Below are 25,168 nucleotides of genomic sequence, written 5' to 3' on the forward strand. Positions count from 1 at the left end.
GTCTTCCGAAACCAGGCCACCAGGATGTCACAAACAGTCCCAAATAGGTTTTGTTTGGCTCACAGCTTTTATTTTTTAATTTGAATTCATTGTCAACATTTAGACCTGAGATTTAACATGTAAGAACAAGATTTCTAGTTTTTTCGTAAAAGGTGAGACATAGTAACACTAGGCCTACTTACATTCCTACAGGGCACCAATCAGCTGAGTAAGGCTGCCCCCTCGAGGTAGGCCAGGCACACTGCAGCTCCCCATAATCCCCACAGGGCCTGCTTTGCTCACGATTGCTATACACCTGGCCCCATAGTAAATTTTTTTTTTTTTTTGGCTGCATTGGGTCTCCTTTGCTGCGGTAGGTTTTCTCTAGCTGCGGTGAGCGGGGGTTACTCTTCGTTGCGGTGCGCGGGCTTCTCATTGCGGTGGCTTCTCTTGTTGCGGAGCACGGGCTCTAGGCGCGTGGGCTTCAGTAGTTGTGGCTCATGGGCTCTAGAGCACAGGCTCGGCAGTTGTGGCGCATGGGCTTAGCTGCTCCACGGCATGTGGGATCTTCCCGGAGCAGGGCACGAACCCGTGTCCCCCGCATTGGCAGGCACATTCTTAACCAATGTGCCACCAGGGAAGTCCCCCCATAGGAATTTGAGTTTTGGGTCCCTGCCAAAGTGAGTGAGCGAAGGAGCCACTCCCCTTGCTTGACTGGCTCTCATGCCCAGATGGAGAGTTTTCTCCTCACTGCAAAGGAAACTCAAGAGGCAGCCACAGCCTTGGAATTCAGGCCTAGAGCTAGTGAGCCCAACACGCTAGACAGGATGCCAACTTAAGGTAAGCCTGAGTCAAAGCAAACGCTTCAAGCCCCAAGGAGAAAGGTGGGCTTGTAGAGAGCAGGAGGTAGCCGTCACCTGGGGGGAAGGCAGCTTTACCTTTCCGGGAGATGTTCCACCCACTTTAGGTGCCCACTGGATAGGTGATGGAGGGCGAGAGTGGTCTTCTTCAGGACGGCAATGTACCTCACCGACTCCTGCAGCCCTACCAGCCCAAGCGCCTGGAAACTGAGCAGAGGGACGGGGTGAGCGCTGCCCAGAGCCTCCTGGGCCTCAGGCTGGACAATCCGGAACACAACCACCATAGCTCGGTAGGTAACGAAACAGGTTTTGGGGTCAAATGCATCTGGATCCTAATCTTGGCTCTGCTTTCCACTAGCTGACTTGCGAGACTGTACTTTCAGCCACTTGGCTATACTGTTTCCCTGAAACCCTGGCGGCTTGGGGAGCCTGGGGGCTCCCCAAGTACTTACCAAATGAATTACTACCAGAAGATGTATAAGCTAATGCAAGTAAACTCTATAATTTAAACAACTTTAGCAAAGACGTAACAGCAGCTCCAACTGTTCTTCATCATAAAATTAAAACACTAGATGTGTTATATCACATCCTCATACCTACAACATTGCAAAGCTCTTGTGTCATGGTAAGATTAGGAAAAGCAGTCAACACGAGAATGACCACCGCACCCAGCACAGAGCTGTGTATCTGACAGGTGCTCAATAAATGCTGGCTGAGTAAGCACATGTGTCCCATAACCTCAAGAACATCAAAAACTGGGTGTTTGATGCTCTCTGGCTCTTCTGTGGTTTCTTCCCCTGGGAAAAAAGCCAGAAGTCCCAGAGTTGCCATCTATGCAGATCTGTGTTCCAGCAAAGCCTTTAACCAAACCAAGATGAAATTCAGCTTCTTCCCCTCTACCTGCCACTGTCTAAGGTAATCTCCCAGTTCAGGCCCCCGATGTTAGTCTCCCAGGAGCGCATGATCCGGCCTCCATTGGACACAGTGATTGCATCTGGAAGAGAAAAAACCACGTGAGATCATCTCCCAAATTGATGCTCTGTCTGTAGCCTCCTAGGGTCTGTGAGCAGTGGCCTCACCTCTAATGTATAAGTGCAAATAGAAACTATGCCTGTCCTTTCCTGTTGGGAACACCCCTACTCCATTTGCTACCAGACCCTGAACAAAGGAAGGAACCAAGCAAAGACGAGAGGGAGCCGACGCCATCATAGGGACAGAGCAGGATTCTACCTACCCTGTCCACAGAGCAGCATGGCATCCACTGCCCCTTCCGCTGTGCCCTTGTCAACATGGCGCCACACTGAGAGACAGGAGAGTCGACATTACTATGAACCACAGCAAGGCATCCAAGAAGCGAGGCAAGAGAGGACCGAAGACGCCTTCGTTTGCACGGAAGTGCCCAATTTTACTTCAAGGGAGGGAAGGATTACAGCTAACTGGCAATGACCCACTCCCACTCACTGGTTAATGAGGGGAGCGACTATTGTCCCAATCTGAGGTCTCCGCACTTCCCATCCCCACCAGCACCCCATCAAACATATAAACGGACAATGACAAAATTCACAAAATCCATACGACTCACAAGAAAAGTAGTGACTGTAAATTACATTTCCATGATTTTAATGCCAACAAACATCCATAAAAGCAATATAAGTAATGGGGGAGGGAGGGGCCCATCCAAAACTTTAGTGCGAAACAGAATAATGTGTTTTTTGCAGCAGTATCTTATTTAAGAACAGTCAGGACTTGGGCTGAGGAAATAAACTCAAAGGCCAGTTATAGGAATACATTAAATATTCAAAACCGACAAGACCAAAAAAACAAAAAGAACAAAATAAAACGATCAGGATCCAATAAGAGATGCAACCTTTGGCCAACCTGTCCCCAAGTGGGGAATCAGCCACGTGGCCTTCACAAGCCACAGGGCATCCTGGATCCACTACAGGCAGCCATGCCATCCCCAGCTAGCCCTCTACACAGTTCACTCACAGATCTCCCCAGTTCGAGAATTCAATGCTGCAATCACATTCTTCTCTGTGGCCACAACCAACTTCTTGGATCCAGGGGAAAATTCCAAGGAGGCAAACTTGAGTTTCCCGACATACTGCTGTCTCCTAAAGGAAAGAGCACAGGAAGGGGCCCAAACCATCACTGCACAGAACGCTCTGGAAAAAGACAACTGCACAAATACATGAGGGTATCACCATCATAACTATCTCAGGTTGCATGAGAAATGTTTGTTAACGAAGAGATCTGACCAAAACCAAGATTTCCAGGCAATGGGAAGAAGAAGAGAGAATGTACCCTAATCGATGAGAAATACAACAGTCTTCCTTCTAAATACAAGCACTTGTTTATCTCAAGATAAGGAACACCCAAAAGAGCACCTGGCCTAAATCCCCCTAGAACAAAACTACAGTCCTCTCTGTACCCATTAATAGTGAGACTAGACACTCACATTACACCTGAGAGAAGAGCATACAATCCAACTTTTCCTTCTATTCTCATTTGGAGAAAAATTATGCAAATATTCTTACAAAACTTGATAGATCAGGGTCAGGCCCTGTGTTCTCTGCAGCCTGCTCTAGCCCACGCTATGTTCAGGATCCATCTGACTCATTACTCATCCTTTCCTTGGAATACACCCCATCACTTTCAACACCCTTATCTAAGCATAAAGTGAAAGTACTTAGCTTCCTGAGGCATACTACCAAGTACAGAGGAGGTGTGTTGCATATTGCCGTTCATGAATTACAACCTCTAGCAAATTAAACACCTGACATTTACACTGAATTTCCCTTGTTATGTTGTTTGGTCTAATTTTTTTTAAAAAAGAAGAAACTACACTAGTATAGAGAGACAGGTTTACATGACAATTGACAGTTTCTATCTGTATTTCCACATACTTTAATCTCACTGTCGTCACTAAACACTTTAGGAAGTACATAGGACAAATATCATCACTCCCATTTTACAGGTGAGTAAACCAAAGTCCGTTGAGGTCAACAAATTACTATCAGAACTAGAATGCAAAATTAAGAACTTCTTAGTCTAAATCCCATGCTTTTTAAAAAAAATGCTGTTATCTTTTATCTGGACTATAAAAGTAATGCCTGCTTCTTGTAGAAAACATGAAGGTATAAAAAAGAAAACAAAAAATGCCTAAAATACCACCATCCATGAACTTCTTTTCTTCAACCATAAACTTTTCAACATTTTGGTGTATTTCCTTCTGTTTACTTTTCAATTTATAAACTGCATATACCTAGGATTCTGCTAAATTGGAATCACATGCTGTACATGTGTATTATATACAGTTAACCCTTGTATAACACAGGTTTGAACTGCGCAAGTCCATTTATACACTGGTTGTTTTCTACAGTAAATACAGAACTACACGGTCTGCAGTTGGTTGAATCTGCGGATGTGGAACTGCAGATACAGAGGGCTTACCATAGGTTATGCTCAATTTTTGACCGCAGGGAAGGTCAGCACCCTCGGCCCCTGCGTTGTTCAAGAGTCAGCTATACGTATTATATTGTGAGCATCTGCCCACATCATTAAAAATGTGACTCATGTTGCATTTGTCACACTGTCTTATATCACATAACTTATATATCTGCCCCCCTAGACTGAGCTCCTTTCCATCTCTGTGTCCACAGCACCTAGAATGATTGTTGATCCACAACAGGCACTCAACAAACATGCGAATTAATTTGTCTGATACAGAAAAGACTTCAGCGAGGAGCTGGGCTCGGAAGGATAAAGTGTTCCCTCAATAGTAATTATTGGTAACAAACTGATTGTACTCAGTGAGCCAGGCACTGTGTTGAATAACTTAAAAGAATTGTCTTATTCATCCTTACAACTACTGAAAGAGGTAATGGACTACTAGTAAACCCATTTTACAGATAAAGAAAACAAGGCACAGAGTGGTTAAGTCATTTTCCCAAGACCGCACAATGCTTAAGTGGCAAACTGACATTCAAGCAAAAGTGAGCCAACTCCATGGCCTTAAGGAAGGCGTGGGTGAGTGAATGAATGAATGACTGAAAAAGCGACTGAATGTGTGAATGAGTGATTGAATGAGAGACTGAATGAAGAGTAAGTGAATGAATGAAAGTGAGTGAATGAAAGAAGAGTGAGCGCGTGAGCCAGTGAGTGAGGGCACCTCAAGGCTGATGTGAGTCTTGGGTGGTCCTGTTCTGAGCCCATGCAAGGGTTGGGCTAGAGGGGTGGGGAAAGACGGCGTGCACTGAGGGCTGTCGACGTCTGACACCCAGTAGATAAGAAACCTGACAGTCACAGAAATGGGGCCTGATGGAGGAGAAGAAGAGTGACCTCTGACCAGAACCTCAGGCATGCCCGGATTGGCAGAGCCCGCTTCACGGGCTTGCGACCTGTACAGCCGCACAGGGACTGGCTCAGAAGGGCCTCCAACTCTCGGTTTAATGCTCTGCCGTCGCCACCTTAAAACTCTTAACTTTTGAACAAGGGGTCTCACATTTCATTTTCCCCTGGGCCCCGCACGTTATGCAGCCGGCCGTGCTGCATGGTAACCACTCCCCATCCTTTTAGAAAGAAGACAAGTACTGGGAAAATATTTCCCGAATAGGTCTCCCACGTACGCACCAATCAAACTTGCCCACTTGGTCTTCGTAGACCGCGGCCGCAGGGATGAGCAGGGCAGCCCAGAGCCAAATTCCGGAAGCCACCGCAGCCGCCGCCGCCGCCATGATGGGAGCCCGGGCTCGGCCCGCCGCCGGCCCGGCATGCACCGGGCCTCAGGCTCCGCCTCCGCGGAACCATAGAGTTGGGAACCGCACGCGGAGCTCTCGGTGGGGCGCCCAGGACTCTGGGATCCCCCGCCCGCGCAGGAAGTCGCTCTGGAGACTCGAGGGAGAGCGCAGGCGGCGGCGGGGCTGGGAGAGGCGGGCCTCAGCGCAGATTGGGTCAGGCACGCGCAAGGGCAGCCCCCGAGGGCCGTCCCAGAGGCCCCAGCGCCGCCGAGGTCCTAATAGGCAGCACCGTCTTCCGCCGCACGTGGCTGCAGCGCGATGCCCAAATCCAAGCGCGACAAGAAAGGTGGGCAAAGGGGGTCTTGGGACCCGGTGAGGAATTCGCGGGCTGGCTGTCACCTGCGGTAGGGGCTTCCCGGGGGAAGCACGGGGGTGGGGGCTGGAGCCGGGTCTGGTCAGGGAGCGGAGACTGCTTTGCCAGGCCTCCAGAGTTTGTCCAAGGCCGGCTGGTCGGGGAACAGCCTCTGAACACCCAGGCCGCGCCCGATCTCGCCTTGGCCCACCTACCTCAGCCCATCTGTCTTAGCTCTCCGCGCTCCCCCCACCTTGCGGCCTTCCCCTCAACCCAGGTTTATCCCTAAGTATGTACTTGAAGTTGCTTCTGTCTGGCATGCTTGTGCCCCGGTCTTTGTATGGCTGGCTCTTTCTCAGTTGGCAGTTCGTAGGATACCTCCTAAGAGAGTATTCCTGACTGCCTCTACTATGGTGAGTCTCTCTCACTCCGGCTCTCTAGCACATTCACTCAACAAATTAGAGAGGGACCTGGCACTCCCTAGGCGTCGAAGGATACAGCAGTTACAACAAGGAAGGCCTAGAGCCCTCATCAAGCTTAATATTTTAGTTACGGGAAGTATATCCTCCCAAGGTACCGAAAATCGAATCAGTAAATTCAGATAGTGGTAAGTCTCGTGGAGTAAGAGAGAAAGAGAAGTTGATGTTCTTTTGTGCAGTGTGGCCGGAGAAGGTCTCTGTTGAGATGACAAATGAGCAGGAACTTGAAGAAAGTAAATAAGCAACCCATGGAGTTACCTGGAAGGGTGGTGGTCCAGGAGAGGGAACACGAAGGGCAAAGGCCCTGAAGCGGGAGCATGTTTGACATGTTCTGGGGCAAGAGGCCAGCGTGGCCAGGGCAGAGTGAGCAAAAAGGAGGGAGAGGGAATTGGGCAGAGTGTGCGGGGCTTGAAAGACCTTTGCAAGGAACTGGCTTTCACACGCAGGTGAAACGGGAGGAGAGAGCTCGAGCAGAGGAATGATGGGGTTCAACTTTACTTTTAAAAAGATCACCCTAACTGCTTTGTTGAGAATAGACAGGGAAGGTGGGGGCAGTGTGCAGGGGTGGAAGCAGCGAGACTAGCAGTAATCCAAGAGAGCATGGTGCTGGCTAGGTCCACAGTTGTAGCAGTGGAAATGTTGGAAAATGGACAACTGTATTTTGTTTGCCCTCCTGTGCTGCACTCGCCCCTGAATGGCGTGATTACCTTTCTAGATGTGTGCTTCGTGAAGAGGGACTGACTGAGTGCCAGGCAGGATGAATAAGAAGCGGCCTCTTCCTAGGACCCAGGGCTTTGCATTTGATGCTCTGTTAAGTGTTTGTGGAATGATTGGGTTCTGTGGAGGGAGCCCTGGTCAGATCTGACAAATGTCAAACCCTTCTGGTTAAGGGGCAGATTGGGCCCCAGCTGTTGAAGAGGGTGCTTGTCCTTCCCCAAAGACGTGTTGCTGCATCCATGGGTCCAAACTGCAAGACAGGGTGTAGCAGGGGAGATACAGTCCCCAGCCCAGAGCAGCCACAGATGGTCTCTGTGTACCACAGCAGCACAGGGACATGCCTCAGCCAGCAGCTAGCTCAGCCACTGGCAGGGCCCCCAGAGCCTCCACACCTCAGTAGGGAGTTTTCGCTTCACCTCAGGGGAGCTACAAAAGCCTTGCTACCTTTTCTCAGGTTGGCTTGGTCCAGCTGGGCTACCAAAGTGGGGAAGAAAGAGTCTCCGGGACATCCAGATTTGCCTCTCATCATCTCCCCCTTTTCTTCTTTGTATTAGTCTCCCTCACCAAAACCGCTAAGAAAGGCTTAGAACTGAAACAGAACTTGATAGAAGAGGTAAGAGCGTGTTCTTTTTATTTTTCCAGACCTTGTATTTGGTTTATAAACGTGGGTGTAGGGCTGTTTGTCAGGGAAACATACTGTTTGGGGAAAAAAAAAAAAAAAGGTGCTGATCCAGCCCTTTCTCCTCCAGCAGCAGCACCAATAAAAACTCCCATAGTGATGGTTTCCAGCTTGATTGAGCCCTTACTCTGCCCTGCACGGCGCTGATTCACATGTGAAGCACCCCCGCGAGGTAGATGCGAGGGGAAGTTATCGCTGTTTTGCGGTCTGGTAACTGAAGCTTGCAGAGATTTGTTAGTCCGCCCGATGTAAAAAGAGCCAGGGAGTTACCAGGTGTGGGTAGATGCACCAAGCCACTGTCTGCACTGCATCAGGCTGCAGGCTGGGTGACAGGAGTTTCCTCCAGCACGAAGATGCCATTTTCCTTGAGACCACTTCATCGTGGCTGCCGCCAACAACGTGGGCGCCGCAGGGCTGATGAGCCGCCTCCCCTGACGACTAAATGACAAGGCTTTACACGTTTCCATATAGCAGGAGACTTCCTAGTGTAGCTAGGTTTCTAGATCGTCAGCAATTACTGGCCAAAGAGAAGTGGTCAATTGCAGCGGTGGCCACCGTAAGTTGGAAACCTGGGGAGACGGTGGGCTCTTGACCCGTGGCTCAGCTTCCCCCGCACTTTGCCATCAGGCCTGCTTTGCGTCAGGGCAGCCCCTGTACTCAGTATCCTGCCTTCAGTAGTAGAGGCAAGGAGGAAACAACCAGGTTAGAGGCTCTGAACATCCTCAGTTGTAAGAGACCTGGAGCAGTCTCTTTCCCACCTGAGGCCAGAGTACTGCCCAACCCCTGCTGCCCCTTGGACTCCAGAGCCCCATGTATCGTCCTGCAGCTTCGGAAATGTGTGGACACATACAAGTACCTCTTCGTCTTCTCCGTGGCCAACATGAGGAACAGCAAGCTGAAGGACGTCCGCAGTGCCTGGAAGCACAGCCGGTGAGCGGGCAGTGGGAGAAGGGCCTGAGTGCGGAGGGGCCAGGCTGCTTGCAAAGCACAGGGGCGGTTAGTGACCTCGGTCACAGGAGGCACCTTAATAAGGTCAAAGTGCCACGCCCCCATCCCCGCTGAAGGGTGCTTTTTTTTTTTTTTTTTTTTTGCTGTACGCGGGCCTCTCACTGTTGTGGCCTCTCCCGTTGCGGAGCACAGGCTCAGCAGCCATGGCTTACGGGCCCAGCCGCTCCACGGCACATGGGATCTTCCCAGACCGGGGCACGAACCCGCGTCTCCTGCATCGGCAGGCGGACTCTCAACCACTGCGCCACCAGGGAAGCCCTGAAGGGTGCTTTTTAACTGTTAAAGTTTGTCTCGCCTTGGGGGGGTGGGGGGCGGGTTGAGCAGTGACCTCTCCAGGAGAAGGGGCTCCCTGAACCCTGGGGTCTTGTCCCTTAAGGAACATCCCACCCGTTCTGGTTCAGACCATTAAACAGGCCCCTTCCACATATCCAGACGCACTCACAGTGGGCTGAGACAGAATGTGAGTTTCAGGGTCTGTGCAGGAAAATAATGAGAGGGACCCTGGGCTGGCGACGAAGTGAGCAGAGCTGCGTGGAAGAGTGGAGCCTCTGGCCACACCTTCTGCTACAAAACAGCGTGGGCCTTGGCTCGGGCTCCGGGGACTGAAGCTGGTTTGCACTGAAGTGAGGGCAGGGCGGGGCGCTTCATTCACAGACCCCTCTTTTTCTCTGTAGGATGTTCTTTGGCAAAAACAAAGTGATGATGGTGGCCCTGGGTCGAAGCCCATCTGACGAGTACAAAGACAATCTGCATCAGGTGAGTCTCTGGCCCTCACAGGGAGGGGCCGAGGCCGGGCTGCCTTCTCCGCTGCTGTCACGTGATGCGCACTGCAGCCATCTGGCGGCCCGGGGTGGGCTTAAAGCTCGGTTCCCCTTTAACCTCCAGACCCAGAGAGTAGTGCTGCCCCCCTCCAGCTGTGACCAAAAATGTCTCCATGTGTTGCCAGATGAGGGGGCGGGGCTGGCAAAACGGTCCCCAGTTGAGAACCGCTGCTCTAATGTGACCCACCCCACCCCACTTTGGTTCTGTAGGTCAGCAAGAAGTTGAGGGGTGAAGTTGGTCTCCTTTTCACCAATCGCACTAAGGAGGAAGTGAACGAGTAAGTGCCCTGGAGGAGCGGTGAGAAGGGAAAGGTTGGCGAGGTCTCCGGGGAGGGAATAGCCCAGGACTTTGTACAGTAGAGGCACCGAGTAAAACCTGGTTCCTGGTTCCTGGAATCCCGTTACGGAGTCTCTGTTCTCCCGGGCTCGGAGCTCCAGGCTGAGCCGAGGAGGAAGGGCGGTGAGGCGAGGCCCAGGCGGAAACCTGCCCTCCTGCCACTTCTCTTTCCCCTCAGGTGGTTCACGAAATACACGGAGATGGACTACGCTCGAGCTGGGAACAAAGCCACTTTCACCGTGAGCCTGGACCCGGGGCCCCTGGAGCAGTTCCCGCACTCCATGGAGCCACAGCTGAGGCAGCTGGGCCTGCCCACGGCCCTCAAGAAAGGTACAGGGGCGTCCCCAGAGCTGAAAGGTCACAGCCGAGCGGCCGAGAGCGCAGGTTTCCAAGCCAGACAACTCCCTCCTCACCCCCAATTTCTACCGGCCTCCATTTTCTCATGTGAAAACAGGACTAACAGCGCCCGCCTGACAGGTGGGGTGAATGTGGACAGTAAGTTACAGCTAGAATACAGCAGTTACAGGGCAAGGAAGGAAGGAGGAGTCACTGCCCCCCAAAAACCCTCCTGGGCGGCTGAATGCTCACTGATGAACCCCTGCCCCGGTGCTGCTGGAAGCCTGGGGGCAGGGGGCCGGCCCGGTTCCTCTGGCCCTGCACAGGCCTCTGTGCCAGAGTAACTGCCTGGGGGCCCCCTTCTCTGTAGGTGTGGTGACCCTGCTGTCCGACTACGAGGTGTGCAAGGAGGGCGATGTGCTGACCCCGGAGCAGGCCCGTGTCCTGGTGAGTTCCCTCCGCCCCGGGCGTCCGCAGCTGCGGCGGGAGGGGCCGCAGACTCCTCTGACCCCACTCGCTCCTCCTGACCTTTGGGTCCCTTCGCCTCTTGCAGAAGCTTTTCAGGTATGAAATGGCCGAATTCAAGGTGACCATCAAGTACGTGTGGGACGCGGAGTCCGGAAGGTTCCAGCAGATGGGAGATGACTTGCCAGAGAGTGCGCCCGAATCGGAAGTAGAATCAGAGGAAGACGACGACAGCTGACATGCACTTGGGACGGGACCTCCGGGCCTGCTCCAGTCTTGTCTGGACTGGACGGCATGAGACTGCCGCAGCCCTCTCGGGGGAGCAGCCGTGTATTTTGCTGTGGGTGCACACAAGGGAGGGTGACAGGGACAGGCTATCCTATAAATAATGAAACTTTGTCACAGGGTGTCTCCTCCAAAAGGGACTTTTCTAGGAAAAAACCCTTGGGTTTGGGCTTTGGTTTGGACCCCCAGGATTCTTCGTTCACCTCAGGCCAGTTTCCAGCACTGGCTCCTGTGTGACCACTGGCCGGGCGGCCCTGGGAGCACAAGAGGAACCGCCTTCTCCTTTCCTCTGGCCCTCGGCGCCCCTGGCTTGAAACTGGGATTTGTTTGAGGAAAATAGGCACCCTGCCTGCCGCCCTCCTACCCCTACTCTCTATTCTCTTTCCCACCCACAACCCCCAAAACCAGGGCTGAGAAACTTGTGGATGACCAGGAGACAGGAGGTGTTGGCTAAAGCAAACGTAAAGCCACTGCCGAAACTGAATGAATGTAAAAAACATTCCACTGCATCCTGGGAGGTTTTAGTCTTCTGGGTGGTGGCTCCAGGTGGTAGGTTTTTGCCCAGATTGTTCTGTTTATAAGTATTTAATGAGGTAATTCTGAACGGGAGAAAATCTACCTCAGGGTGTATGGCCCTCTTTTTTTCTGTCGCGTGTAGAAGCATGAGGGCCACCTGCAGCCCCGATGTTGAGAGGTCACACTGGGTTCAGGGCAGGAGGCTGGGAGACCCTCCCACTGCCTCTGCCCTTTGAAGACTAATCCCTACTCCTGCCCCCTTCTCACCAAGCCTGTGGGAGGACCAGAAACAGCCTGCAGGCTGCAGAGGAAACAGATTCACTGTGGGCCTGGGCTCCAGCCAGGTTAGTGCCTCTTTACTCAGACAGGAAACGCCTGAGGCCCTGGGCTTTTTACATGATGAAGGCAACTGGGAGTATTAACAAGAACATAGGAGACAGTTTGTGAACTGGGACTGTGAGGAAAGAACTAGCTACATAAAGCGGCTTAAAGTCAGAACTGACTGGTTGAGAGAATAAAAGAGGTGATAGATGGAGTGTGTCCTCTGCCACCCCAAGTCAGGACTAGGCCTGGTGTAGGTAGTTCAGACATACATGGGCAGACAGGTGCCAGGCCTGATCAAAGGCCTGCATGACGGCCGGCTCCAGGGGCTCTCCCTCAGCGGCCACCAAGTTCTGTTCTAGCTGCTCCGAGCTGGACATGCCCAGGGTGACTGCGTCCCCCTGAACGCCCTGCAAGGGGAGACGGCCAGACGTCAACACGCTAGCGCGCCACAGTGACTCCAGTCACACACACCCCCTCCACCCTGCGCCTGCCAAGACCTGCAATCTAAAGTCTATACCCTATATTATTCCGCACAGAACTTACATTGCCTTCGAACAGCTCTACAGCCCTGCTTCCCTAGACGCACGCAGGCAGACCCGAGTTCCCCTCTGCTGCTCGGCAGCTGGGAGGGCTTGGGTTAGTCGTGTGACCTCCCTAAGCTTCAGGCTTCCTTTACTTTGCAGGGTGGTTGTGGGAGTTTTTTTTTTGGCCGTGCCTTGCAGCATGCTGGATCTTGGTTCCCTAACCAGGGATTGAATCCATGCCCCCTGCAGTGGAAACGCAGAGTCCTAACCACTGGACCACCAGGGAATTCCCTAAAATTTCATAAAGTTTGCTTCAGGCCTAGCACTTAACAGGGGCTCAAGAAAGAGGCACCATTAGTATGTGATGCCCAAGTTGGAAGAAGTTGGGAAAGCGGGATGGCAGGGAGAGGGCAGCCCTGCCAGGGACACAGAGTTGGCCTCTGCAGAGCAGGCAGCCAGAGACAGATAAATGCTAATGCTGAAAAAATGTAGGTTTCAGCATCACACATAGCTTCTGCCCTATCTCATGTACCCACAGTTAGGTGAAGTGGCCTCTGAGCCAGTTTACTCATACATAAAGTTGGGATAATTATACTTACTAGGGCCAGTAGTGTTTGTAATGTGACAGTTAATAAACTCTCAGAACAGGAATACCACCCAAAAGACCTGGGCCATGGAGACATTTCAGAAAAGGTAAAGGAGTAATCCAGAAATCATGAAATAATCACGCAGCCCTCTCTTTCACTTCCTCCTCCCTACCTGGAGCTGGGAGTGGTGGTACCTCCACCGGAGGACGGCCGAGGTCATGCTGGGGGCACTGGGGCCATATGCGGCCTGCAGGCCTTCCCCACCAAGGCAACAGCCTCGAAGTAGTGCTTCCAGAAGCTGGGTGAGTGGAGAGGGTGGCACGGGTCAGGACGCTGGGATTCCTGCAGGTCACTGGTCCCTGAGGCACTGAGGGACCAACATCTCAAATGGAGGTTTTGTTTCCCTGAGCAGCAGAGTGCATGTGGATTTCTGGGCCCCTCACCGGTGATTTCAACCCAGTGGTAGGAGCAGCGGGGATGCAGTGGGCAAGGATCCTTGCATTGAACATGCTCACCGGATGCGAACGATACAACTCCCCAAATCGGGAACCAGGAGTGTCCACGGCACCACACCTTTGTGCCCCGGGTCACAGACAGGACAAGTCCTGGCTCCAGTCCCAGCTCTGGCCTTGGCTCAGTCACCTGCCTTCACTTACCTGCTCAGTGAGGAAACACCCTGAGCCAGCCCCACGTGGTGAGTGCAAAATGTAAAGGAGATAATGGACCTGCAGTGCTCTGTCAACTAAGTAGAGCAGAGAAGGTGAAAACTATCAACCAAGATCCTCCAGGGGTGAGGCCTAAGTGCTGGTGGTGTGACGAACTCCTTGAGAGACACTGCTTAGGGCGATGGCTCCTAAACCTGGCCAGGCAATCAGAAACCCTGGCAGGGGACTTCCCTGGTGGTGCAGTGGTTAAGAATCTGCCTGCCAATGTAGGGGACACGGGTTTGATCCCTGGTCCAGGAAGATCCCTCATGCTGCGGAGCAGCTAAGCCTGTGTGCCACAACTACTGAGCCTGCACTCTAGAGCCTATGAGCCACAACGACTGAGCCCACGTGCCACAACTACTGAGCCCACGTGCCACAACTACTGAGCCTGTACACCTAGAGCCAGCACTCTGCAACAAGAGAAGCCACCGCAATGATAAGCCCGTGCACCGCAAAAAAGAGTAGCCCCGCTCGCTGCAACTAGAGAAAGCCCATGTGCAGCAACGAAGACCCACTGCAGTCAAAAATAAATTAATTAATTTTTTAAAGTCCTGGGCCATTTCAACAAAACTAGCATTGGAGCCTTGGAGACTCAGCTTCCATAAATCTTGAAAGGTTAGGAACTTTCCAGCAGTCCACAGATAATGTCTAAATTTGATACATTAAGGAACAGCAGTAAAGTATATGCATCAGAGATCTCACAGTAAATACCAGAGGGAAGGAAAACTAGGAGTTAAAAAGCATCACCTTCCAAAAACAAACAAACAAACAAACACACAAAAAAAGCATCACCTTGGAGGAGTGCGACTGGCAAAGGGCTTGCTTCTAGCTGTGGGCGTGTATTACTTTGATAACTTTTTCAAACTTGCAAAAATGAAAAAAAGGAAGGGAAGAAGGCTAGTCCCAACAGATGTTCAACTATAACTTTAGACATTGATGACAGTGTTATTGCCAAGAGTTTACAAAACTTACTCAGTTACCCCAGGTGACAGGCCAGCATCAAGCCCCAGGAATCCCAAGTTCCAATCCAAGGTTTCTTCTCCCGCTGTGGGCAGGGGAGTAGGCTCTTCCCAGGGAAAAGACATAGCCTCACACACCTGGTGGAAGGTCCAGAGCTCTACGCATTCCCAATCCAGGCCCCCAATCACTCCCCAGAGACACTGGCGAAATTTTAGGGGTAAATTTCTCAGTAAAGCTGGTAGGGATCCAGGGGCAAAGGTCTGAGCACAGGGGGAGGTCCTGGCCACCAAGAAAGCAGCCCCAGGGACTCCCCATTGCAGACTAAGGGGACCCATGCCACTTCCCACCCTGACGCAGCCCATGCCCAGCTCGCCGATTCCTGTAGATCTCTGCCCAATTGGTCCCAAAGAAACGGCCCACAGGTTGTTACCCATCCTTGTCCCCATCCTTGTACTTGCCGGTCAGCAGGCCCCCTGCGGGAAGGCTGTAATCAGATCCCCTGGCACTGCTCCCAGAGGCTGCTCTGGACTGGAAGTGGGCGTGATGGTGGGGGAACCCAGGAGGGATGGAGGACCCAGCCCAGCCTCCTGTCAAACCCCTCCCTGCTTCCCAGGTCTGGGACCAGGCATCCCCAGGGTCAGGAACAGGCAGAAACACGGCCAGGAAGACCCTTCCACCCGGGGTGAGCCCGTCCCCACAGCAGCCCACACCCCATACCAGCCAAAGGGTTTTAGGCGTAGAACCTCAGTCCTGAGGCAGGGGAAGAGCTCTGTCTCCACTTGCTGGGTGGTGGCGTTGTACATGCCCTGCAGGCAGAAGGGCCAGCTGGAGAGGGCGCATGGGACCCCAAATTTTCCTGTGGAGAACCTCAGTTCAGACCTTAACAATCAGGCAGACACTTAGTGGTGCTGGTGGAGAGGGCTCACGCCCAAGGAAAATTCATCCCTTCAGCCAACATTTCTGAGCACCACCTATGGCCTGGATACTGGATTTCCATCCACAAGCCAAAGGACAAAGCTGCTGTGCTCAGAGATTTAATAGTGAGGTAGAGTGTTAACAAACATATTCAACAAAAGAGACAATTGTAATACACTAGTAAGTTCTGTGACCAGTGCCTGGCAGCAAGTAGGTGCACAAACATTTGCTGAATGAATGAGGAGGAGAAAAGGAGGACCTGAGATCTCAGGCTCCTCTGGGCTGTCAGGAAAGGCTTCCAGAGGAAGAGGCATCTAAGTGAGACCTGGGCACTCCTTCCAGGGAGAGCAGGGAGGAGTGTTCCAGGCTGACTGCAGAGCGAGAAGCAGGCAGGAAGGGGAGCCAGAGCCGGAGAGAGCAGGCGCCTGTTTGCCAGGCTGAGGGTACCCGGGAGCCACCATCCTGTAGAGCAGGGGAATGGCTGGTATGGAGAGGGCACAGGGAGGGGGGAGCCACGAGGACCCGGCATCAGCAGGCACCCAGGAGACAGAGGCCTCCGCAGCCCTGGCCTCACCTGGTACACGGTGGGCAGGATCCAGTTATTGCTCTTGCATAGGGTACAGATCTCGGCCACTTCCCAGGCGGCATAGTTGGAGAGGCCAAGCTCCACAAACTTGCCCTGCGGGGGAGAGGCCAAGGTCAGAACCCACTGCAGCCCAGAACACCAGGAAGGAGAGACCGGCTAGGGACCCTGGGAGTGGGGTCTGTCCCCAGCTCTGCTCTGGGACAGCCCTGGAGCCTCCACTCTCCTGGGCAACGACAGGCCAAGCAGAGGAGCTGGGGGGCCGCCCTCACCTCCTGGTGCAGCTGGTGGCAGGCATGCAGTGTCTCTTCCATGGGGGTGCCGTGGTCTGGCAGGTACAGGTAAAAGAGGTCCACTCGGGGGCACTGCATCCACTTCAGTGACGTCTCTAGCTGGGACCGGAGGCTGTCAGGCTTCAGAGACTTTTCACCCACTGGATTGGCCTTGGTGGTGATTTTCACTTTGGGAGGAGAGAAATGGAAGTCCAAGTCAGTTTACCAAACGCTGGAGAGGATCTAGTGTAATGGTTAAGAGACAGACCTGGGTTCACACCCCAGCTCTGCCAATTCGAGCTCTGTGACCCTAACCAAGTTATTTAAACTCTCTGAGCCTCAATCCCCTCAACTGTAAATTGAGAGTGATATCTTATCGGGAGGCCCCAAGGATTGATCAGAACTTTGATAGATTTGCTCATTATGAGCTGCTAATGTTATTACGATGACTATTTACCAGACAACTGGGTGTGCCACGCCTGGCGCTAAGGGCTGGATGAGGAAGGCCAGCAGTGGATCCCTGCCATCAAGGACGCACAGTCTAAGGGGCCACTACAGAGTAAGTGAGGCCGGGATAAGCGCAAGGTGGGAGAGGAGCCCTGGGAGTTCAGGGAAGGCTTTCTTAGAATCTGAATCTCCAGGGCCAGCCAGAGGCCGCCCAGAGGCAAGAACCTGGCGTGTGAGGAGCCATGCCTGCGACCCCATGGATCTAGAACACCAGGTCCACGGGGCACACAAGGCAAGAGAAGGGGCCACAGACCAGATGGATACAAAGGGCCCTGAGTGCACCCCTTAGAATCTGACTTCAGGGGGCCACAGGGAGACTCTGAACACTTTTCAGCCAGCGAGCTAAGTTGTCAGCTTTGCAGTTTTGAAAGATGACTCTGAATGAAGCACACACAAAAACCTCAGGGACAGGTCTGGAAACAGGGCAAATGGCGAGGCTGCGGCAAGAATTCAGGAAAGAGAGCAAGAGGCCTCAACTGGGGCCCCAGGGAAGGAAAGGCAAGATATTTCCATCAGAGAAATAACCCATTGAGAAAAGGCTGGTGTTGTGCCGCCTGTGTGAGTCAGGAGTGAGTTAACCAAATACTTTTCTCCCCACCCCCATTAAGAATCCCAGGTGGGGGCTTCCCTGGTGGCGCAGTGGTTAAGAAGCCACCTGCCAATGCAGGGGACACGGGTTCAAGCCCTGGTCCGGGAAGATCCCACATGCAGTGGAGCAACTAAGCCCGTGTGCCACAACTACTGAGCCTGTGCTCTAGAGCCCGTGAGCCACAGCTGCTGAGCCCATGCGCCACAACTACTGAACCCACGTGCCACAACTACTGAAGCCTGCGCACCTAGAGCCCGAGCTCTGCAACAAGAGAAGCCACTGCAATGAGAAGCCCGCGCACCGCGACGAAGAGTAGCCCCCGCTCGCCGCAACTAGAGAAAGCCCGGGGCTTCCCTGGTGGCGCAGTGGTTGAGAATCCACCTGCCGATGCAGGGGACATGGGTTCGTGCCCCGGTCCGGGAAGATCCCACATGCCGCAGAGCGGCTGGGCCCGTGAGCCATGGCCGCTGAGCCTGCGCGTCCGGAGCCTGTGCTCCGCAACGGAAGAGGCCACAACAGTGAGAGGCCCGCGTACCGCAAAAAACAAACAAACAAACAAAAAGACAAAAAACAGAAATAGACTCACAGGCCAAAAACAAACTTATGGTTACCAAAGGGGGAAGGGGTTGGGATAAATTAGGAGCTTCAGATTAACATATACACACTAATATATATAAAATAGATAACCAGCAAGGACCTACTGTATAGCACAGGGAACTATACTCAATATCTTGTAATAACCTATAATGGAAAGGAATCTGAAAAAGAATATGTATATACATATTTAGTTATACATATATATGTATAACTAAATCACTTTGCTGTACACCTGAAACTAACACAACATTGTAAATCAACTAGACTTCAATAAAAATTTAAATTAAAAAAAAAAAAAAAGAAGACCAGAGTTGTCACAGAGAGGCATTCAGGTGATCTAGATAGCATAGGAGATGCATGCATATTCTTGTTTTGTTTCAGATCTGTGCTGTGAATCATTTCACTCTGAGGACCTCAAAGTAAAAGATGGTACATGGTGCTAATGATACTACTACTAACAGTAACAGCTGACATTGCTGAGCCCTCACTATGTCCCTGTGAGGCACATTATAAACATTTCAGATGGCATCAGACTGATGACAGATGTCCCCCTACCCCCATACACAAACCCTCCACTTAGCTAGGTCTGCCTGTTCCAAAACCCTCAGCACTGCCAGATCTCATTGCCTTTGCACACTCACTGCCCACCCGCGCAGCCGGGAATGCCCCTTCTCCTCTTACTCCCCCTGGAAAACTAGCAGTTCTTCAAGGTCTGACGTTCCGTTTTCCTAGTGTTCTTCAGTGTCCCCTCCCATCTCTAGACTCTGAGTTCCCTGGAGTGGGTTAGTGTCAATTTCCCTTCTATGGCCTTGGACGGAGGCTGGCACAGAGAGGGCAGTTAGACAGCATACTACCCCCACTCTCCCATCACAGCTACTGCCTATAGCTCCTGCGGTTCCCAGGCACGGCCACCCTGGTGAAGCGGGAGCCACTGCCAACTGAATGGCGCACCCCGAGCTCCATGGAGCAGTCTACATACAGCCCAGAGCAACGAGGAAGCAGATCCCCGCCGGTTCCGAAGCCTGAACTGGGACTATGCCAGGAAGTGCCAGGGCCATAAGGGCAGGATTCCTGCAGATCAGGACCGCACCCGGCACCTGCGGGGAAGGGGAAGGAGGCAGGGGCTGCACAGCGCCAGACTCCGTTTTCAGTCCCCCCGAGAGGGGCTAGCCAAGTCGTTCCAGGCTAGACCAGGGTTGGGACGTTGCTGAGGGGAGGGAAAAGGAGAGGAAAAGAGTCAAGACAAAGCACTGTCCGGCTGTCCGGGGCTAGATGTGCACGGGGCCTGAGGAGCGGGGTGTTCACAGAGCTGCGGGGTGGCCAGTGGAGGTCGGCGCCCCGGCAGGAGGGCGAAGCTGTCGGTCCTGACCTCGGCCGGTGCATGGCTCGGGGGAGGTAAGGGGGACGGAGTCTGGGTGCCAGGAATTACCTCTGCAGTCGCCACCGCCCAGCTGGAGCCCCAGGCCGCCCAGGATGCTCTCGGACGTACGCTAGGGCCGTGTCTATATCGGCGTGGCCGCGCTCCCGGAAGAGGGGCACGGCCGCCCCATCTCCATGGCGCCCAGCACGGTGCCTGGGCGGCCCGGGGGGCCAGAGGCTGCCTGCGGGGGCGACAGCAGCCGGGACACTGCGGCGGCGGGGGGCCTGCGATAGCCCGCTGAAACGCAGCCGAGCGTAGCACTAGCCGCCGCGCGGGGTGGGCCACCGCTTTAAGGAGGGGGTCGGGTCCCGCCCACCGGCGTTGGGGGCGGAGCGAGCGGAGGGGCGGGGCAAGGGAAGTACTGCGACAGGCTGCGCGGCGCCCCCGCCCCCCACGCCCGCGGTTCCCCACCTCCCTCGGCTTGGCTCCTGAGCTGTCCTGGGGTCCACGTGTTCTTCCAGAGGGGGCTTTCCTAAGGTCCTAAAATGATGTCTTGGCCCAGGGGTGGTGCCCTCAGGGGTGTCCCGCCACCTTGCAGGCCCCAGAGGTCGGATCTGTGGTTCTCTCGTCGGGACTTGCCAAAGGCTCCAGCCCGCGTCAGTACTGAAGTATTGAAAGAAAAGAACTGTCAGCCTCGAATCCTATACCCAAGCGAAAACACCTTTCAAAAAGGAAAGCAAGGACTTCGTTCAGACAAAGGTTGGGGAGAATTCATAGTAGCCAGCTTTCACTATAGCAGATATTTTAAAAAATTCTTTAGACGGAAGAAAAGTTGGATTTACACACACAAAAAGTGAAGAGTGCTGGAAATGGTAAACGCGAGGATGAATATAAAAGACTTTTTCTCAGATAAGTGAGTTTCAGGTGGAAAGTATTATTATTATTTTACTGCAGACATCAGTAGTTTATTGTTTGTTTAGTCCAAACACATTCAAAATGGAAACTCAAAGAATACTTTCCACCTGAAACAATTATCTGACAGATAATAAAGATAACTTTTAAACAGATAACTGAGTTTTTATAAAGTTAAATATACAATTACTGTATGACTCAGCCAAAACTACACCCTGTTGATCTTCATGAACCTACATATAAAAACCTTTGACCAAGCGAATACAGTGATATATAAAAAGGATAATACATCACTTCTCAGTGAATTTCATCCCAGGAATACAGTGGGCTTTATATTTGAAAATCAACCAATATAGTTTACTATACTGACCAAAAAATAAAACCCATATCATGATCGCAATTGATGCAAAAAAAGCATTTAACAAAATTCAATACCTATTCATGAAGAAGGAGGGGGGAAAAAAAGAAAAAAACTAAGAAGAAAAGGAAATTTCCTCAAACTGATAAAGGGCATATACAAAAAACATATAGCTAACATTATATTTAATAGTGAAAAAACTTTCCCCCTAAGATTGGTAACCAGTCAATGATATCTGCTCTTACCCCTTTTATTCAATGTTGTGCTGGAGATACTATTTATGCCAACATATTTCAGTGTGTGTGTTATAACAGGCAATTTCTTACAATAACTACAATGCCATTGTCACACTAAAAAAAATGAACAATTCTTCTGTGTCACTTAATACCACATCCATATTCAAATATCCCTGTGTTTTTTTTGTTTTTTTTGTTTTTTTTTTGCGGTACGCGGGCCTCTCACTGCTATGGCCTCTCCCGTTGCGGAGCACAGGCTCCGGACGCGCAGGGTCAGCGGCCATGGCTCACGGGCCCAGCCGCTCCGCGGCATGTGGGATCTTCCTGGACCAGGGCACGAACCCGTGTCCCCTGCATCAGCAGGTGGACTCTCAACCACTGCGCCACCAGGGTAGCCCAGATATTCCTTTTTTTAATTAAACTTTTTAATTTTTTTTTTTTTTATATATATATATATATATTTATTTATTATGCGGTACATGGGCCTCTCACTGCTGTGACCTCTCCCGTTGCGGAGCACAGGCTCGGGACGCGCAGGCTCAGGGAACATGGCTCACGGGTCCAGCCGCTCCGCGGCATGTGGGATCTTCCCGCACCGGGGCACGAACCCGTGACCCCTGCATCGGCAGGCGGACTCTCAACCACTGTGCCACCAGGGAAGCCCCAAACTTTTTAATTTTTGAGAAAATTTTAGATTCATATGCCATTGTAACAAATAATACAAAGAGATACCTTGTTCCCTTTTCCCAGTTTCCCTCAGTAGCAACATCTTGCAAGATACTATTTTTGTCAGGTGGAGTGTCCTATAAATGTTGATTAGATCTGCTGGTTGATGACTCTTTTGAGTTCTTTTATATCCTTGCTGATTTTCTGGTAGTTGTTCTACCTGTTGTTAAGAGACGGGTGTTGAATTCTCCAATTACAATTTTTTTTTAATATTTATTTATTTTGGCTCCACCAGGTCTTAGTTGTGGCACATGGGATCTTTAGTTGTGGCACGTGGGATCTTTATTTTAGTTGCGGCATGTGGGATCTAGTTCCCTAACCAGGGATTGAACCCGGGCCCCATGCAATGGGAGCGCAGAGTCTTACCCGCTGGACCACCAGGGAAGTCCCCTCCAATTATAATTGTGGATTTATCTCTTTCTATTTTCATGTCTATCAATTTTTTCTTCACATATTTTGGCAGCTCTCTTTGGTGTTTAGACATTTAGGATTGCTATTCCTTGATTGGTTGACTCTTTTCATCATTATATAATGTCCCTCTCTGTCTCTGATAGTTTTCTTTGTTCTGAAGTCTACTTTCTTAGATACCTATATAGCCATGTTGGCTTGCTCTTGATTAACGTTTGCATGATATAACTTTCGCTATCCTTTTACTTTCAGCCTGCCTATATCATTATATTTTAAGTGAGTTTCTGTAGAAAGTATATAGTAAGGTCAGTTTTTAAAACCCACTCTACTAAGCTCTGTCTTTTAAATGATATATTTAGGCCATTTACCATTAATGTAATTATTTACAAGATAGGGCTTAAGTCTGCCATTTTATTTTTGGTTTTGTTTTATTCTCTTTATTTTTTTCCCCCCCACACCACATGGCTTTAGTTCCCCGACCAGGATCGAACCCAGGCACCCTGCAGTGGAAGCATGGAGTCTTAACCACTGGACCACCAGGGAATTCCTTAGTCTCAGTTTTTTTTTTTTTTTTTTTATACTTTCCTGTAGGTTAACTGAACATTTTTTAAAGAATTATATTCTGATTTAATTACAGTGTTTTTGAGTATTTCTGTTTGTATAGCTTTTTTAAAAATAAATTTATTTATTTTATTTATTTATTTTTGGCTGTGTTGGGTCTTTGTTGCTGCGCGTGGGCTTTCTCTATTTGCGGCGAGTGGGGGCTACTCTTCGTTGTGGTGCACAGGCTCCTCACTGTGGTGGCTTCTCCTGTTGCAGAGCATGTGCTCTAGGCATGTGGGCTTCAGTAGTTGTGGCTCGCAGGCTCTAGGCACGCAGGCTCAGTAGTTGTGGAACTCGGGCCCAGTAGTTGTGGTACACGGGCTTAGTTGCTTCGTGGCATGTGGAATCTTCCCGGACCAGGGATCAAACCCATGTCCCCTGCACTGGCAGGCGGATTCTTAACCACTGCGCCACCAGGGAAGTACCTGTGTCGCTCTTTAAGGTTGCTCTAGAGCAACAATCACCTGGTGGCACCATTTTACAAGTTTAAGTGTAGAAACCTTAACTCCCTTTCCATTCCTTCACTCTCCTCTGTTTATAATAGTCTTAAATATTTCTTCTACATGCAGTTAGAACCACATCAGTGTTATAATTTTTGCTTCAACCATCAAATGTAATTTCGAAAACTTAAGAGAAGGAAGACCTATTTTATTTACCTGTATTCTGCTACCATGTTTTTGCTTCCTTCCTGATGCTCCAAGATTCCCTCTTTCATCATTTTCTATTTGTTTTGTTTGTTTAGAGAACTTCCTTTAGCTATTCACTTAGTGTGGATCTGCTGACCACAAAGTTGTAGTTTTTCTTCATCTGAGAATGTCTTGATGCCCCCTTCATTCCAGAAGGACATATTTGCTGGGTATAGGATTCTGGGTTGATGATTCTTTTCTTTCAGCACTTGAAAAATTGTTGCACCACTTCCTTCTTTTCTCAGTATTTGCTGGCACGAGTGATAGTAAGGGAGGCCACAGTTTTTATTCTACGACATTTGGCTGGAGTACACTTTTCTGTTTTGCCAGGATGCCCCTTTCCTAGTTCTTTGGCTAGAGAAAGCAGGCTTTTGTTGGGGCTTTTTCTGTCTATGGCCGTCAGCATTTCCAGGTTGTTGGCTTTGTCAGCTCTGAGTTTGGGATATATAAGGAAAAAGAAAACTTAGGAAACTCACCTCTGTCATTCCTTGGGTACTGAGGTCCCTAGCTAGTCTGGGTTCTCCTTTCTGCCTTTCAGAGTCGTCTCATGTTTGTGTTATGCATGGTGTCCAGGGTTTTTATTTGTACTTAGTAGGAGGAATAAGGAAAAGTATGTCTATTTCATCTTCCTGTAAGCAGAGGTCATTTTGGCATGTTAAAAAATAAAGTCAAATACACTTTACATATGATTTAGCACTCCCACTTCTAGATGTGTACCAAAGAAAAATAAAATCATACGTTCAAATACTTACACACAAATGTTTATGTCAGCTCATTCACAAGAGCCCCAAACTGGAAACAACCAATTAACTTGTGGTATACCCATACAATGGAATATGATATAATCAGCAATAAAAAGGAATGAACTACTGGTATACACAACAACATGGATGAATCTCAGAAATATCATGCTATGGGACTTCCCTGGCGGTCCAGTGGTTAGGACTCCACACTTCCACGGCAGGGGGCACAGGTTCGATCCCTGGTCCGGGAACTAAGATCCCACATGCCACGTGGCAGGGAAAAAAAAAAAATCATGCTAAGTGAAAGAATCCAGACACAAAAGACTACGTATTACATGATTCCACTTTTATAAAATTCTAGAAAAGGCAAATTAATAGTGACAGAAAGCAGAGTAGTGGTTTCTAGGAGCAGAGTTTGAGGGATGTAATTGACTACAAAGTAGATAAGGGACCAACTACACACTTAAAATTGGTGAATTTTATTGTATGTAAGTTATACCTCAATAAACCTGGTTGTTAAAGATTTATATTATTCCTAAACACAAATTAAAACCACAATGAGATACATTCCCCATGAGAATAGGTAAAATTAAAATAATTTAAAAAAACAATTAGCTTACCATCACGGTTGGTGGCTACATTACTCCACTGTCTGAATCATGCTTTCTTATCACTGGACAAGTCTTGTACCTAAGGATCCATAGCGCCATTCATCTGGGTAAAGCAGAAGTTGAGATATTCTCTGTCTCTATAGGGTGGACAACTGCTTATTCATGAAAATACCTAAGGACCAGGCTTTGTCCTTGACTGGATCTTCTAATACATCACAATAATTCTTTTTTGGACATGACCCAACTTACATGGTTTTGATTCAGAAAGAACTTATTAAGGATGAGAATGTTGAATTGGAGAATTAGAGCTTCCTTTTATTTATTTATTTATACAGCAGGTACAGCTTCCTTTTTTTTAAAAAAAATTATTTATTTATTCTTGGCTGC

At 50.4% G+C, this 25,168-nt stretch overlaps 2 protein-coding genes, 1 long non-coding RNA gene and 1 pseudogene across 10 annotated transcripts in view; 1 reads left to right on the forward strand and 3 right to left on the reverse strand.

The window, feature by feature from the left end:
• EMC1 (ER membrane protein complex subunit 1) overlaps positions 1–5,679 on the reverse strand; it is a 24,224-nt gene extending 18,545 nt beyond the window's left edge. For 4 of the 6 annotated variants that reach the window (XM_032624605.1, XM_032624585.1, XM_032624590.1 and 1 more), the window contains exons 1-5: positions 5,472–5,623; positions 2,829–2,953; positions 2,074–2,139; positions 1,740–1,833; positions 918–1,046 (exon numbers count right to left, since the gene is read on the reverse strand). In XM_032624605.1, coding sequence (XP_032480496.1) covers positions 918–1,046; positions 1,740–1,833; positions 2,074–2,139; positions 2,829–2,953; positions 5,472–5,575 — 518 coding nt within the window. In that variant the 5' untranslated portion in view covers positions 5,576–5,623. Of the gene's footprint in view, positions 1–917; positions 1,047–1,739; positions 1,834–2,073; positions 2,140–2,828; positions 2,954–5,471 lie in introns of all 6 variants that reach the window. The other 2 variants (XM_032624601.1, XM_032624579.1) reach the window with 1 other exon arrangement.
• MRTO4 (MRT4 homolog, ribosome maturation factor) lies at positions 5,650–11,675 on the forward strand. Of its 3 annotated transcripts, XM_032624624.1 has the most exons (8): positions 5,650–5,924; positions 7,681–7,739; positions 8,632–8,735; positions 9,488–9,569; positions 9,845–9,912; positions 10,150–10,301; positions 10,678–10,754; positions 10,861–11,179. In XM_032624624.1, exons 1-8 carry the CDS (start codon positions 5,897–5,899, stop codon positions 11,008–11,010), a joined length of 720 nt encoding a protein of 239 aa, XP_032480515.1. In that variant the 5' UTR covers positions 5,650–5,896; the 3' UTR covers positions 11,011–11,179. The 3 variants fall into 3 exon arrangements, 2 of the variants coding, with proteins under 2 accessions (XP_032480515.1, XP_032480523.1); XR_004348707.1 differs by having other exon boundaries at positions 5,688–5,924; positions 10,150–10,754; positions 10,861–11,675; XM_032624632.1 differs by lacking the exons at positions 5,650–5,924; positions 7,681–7,739 and adding an exon at positions 7,879–7,977.
• LOC116749842 lies at positions 7,728–9,479 on the reverse strand. The gene is made up of 2 exons (XR_004348717.1): positions 8,662–9,479; positions 7,728–8,474 (listed from the first exon to the last, which is right to left on the reverse strand). It is a non-coding gene; the product is annotated as an uncharacterized LOC116749842 (long non-coding RNA).
• LOC116753651 lies at positions 10,969–23,414 on the reverse strand (annotated as a pseudogene).
• Positions 23,415–25,168: the final 1,754 nt, after the last annotated feature.

Source organism: Phocoena sinus, chromosome 1 (genome assembly GCF_008692025.1).
Source record: "Phocoena sinus isolate mPhoSin1 chromosome 1, mPhoSin1.pri, whole genome shotgun sequence".
NCBI lineage: Eukaryota > Metazoa > Chordata > Mammalia > Artiodactyla > Phocoenidae > Phocoena > Phocoena sinus.

Bases quoted from the DNA above. Each gene is read 5' to 3' on its own strand.
- MRTO4 (XM_032624624.1), top strand. From the start codon at position 5,897: ATGCCCAAATCCAAGCGCGACAAGAAAG. The intron at 8,736-9,487 runs GTGAGCGGGCAG...TTTTCTCTGTAG, and splicing joins AGTGCCTGGAAGCACAGCCG to GATGTTCTTTGGCAAAAACA. The intron at 10,302-10,677 runs GTACAGGGGCGT...CCTTCTCTGTAG, and splicing joins GCCCACGGCCCTCAAGAAAG to GTGTGGTGACCCTGCTGTCC.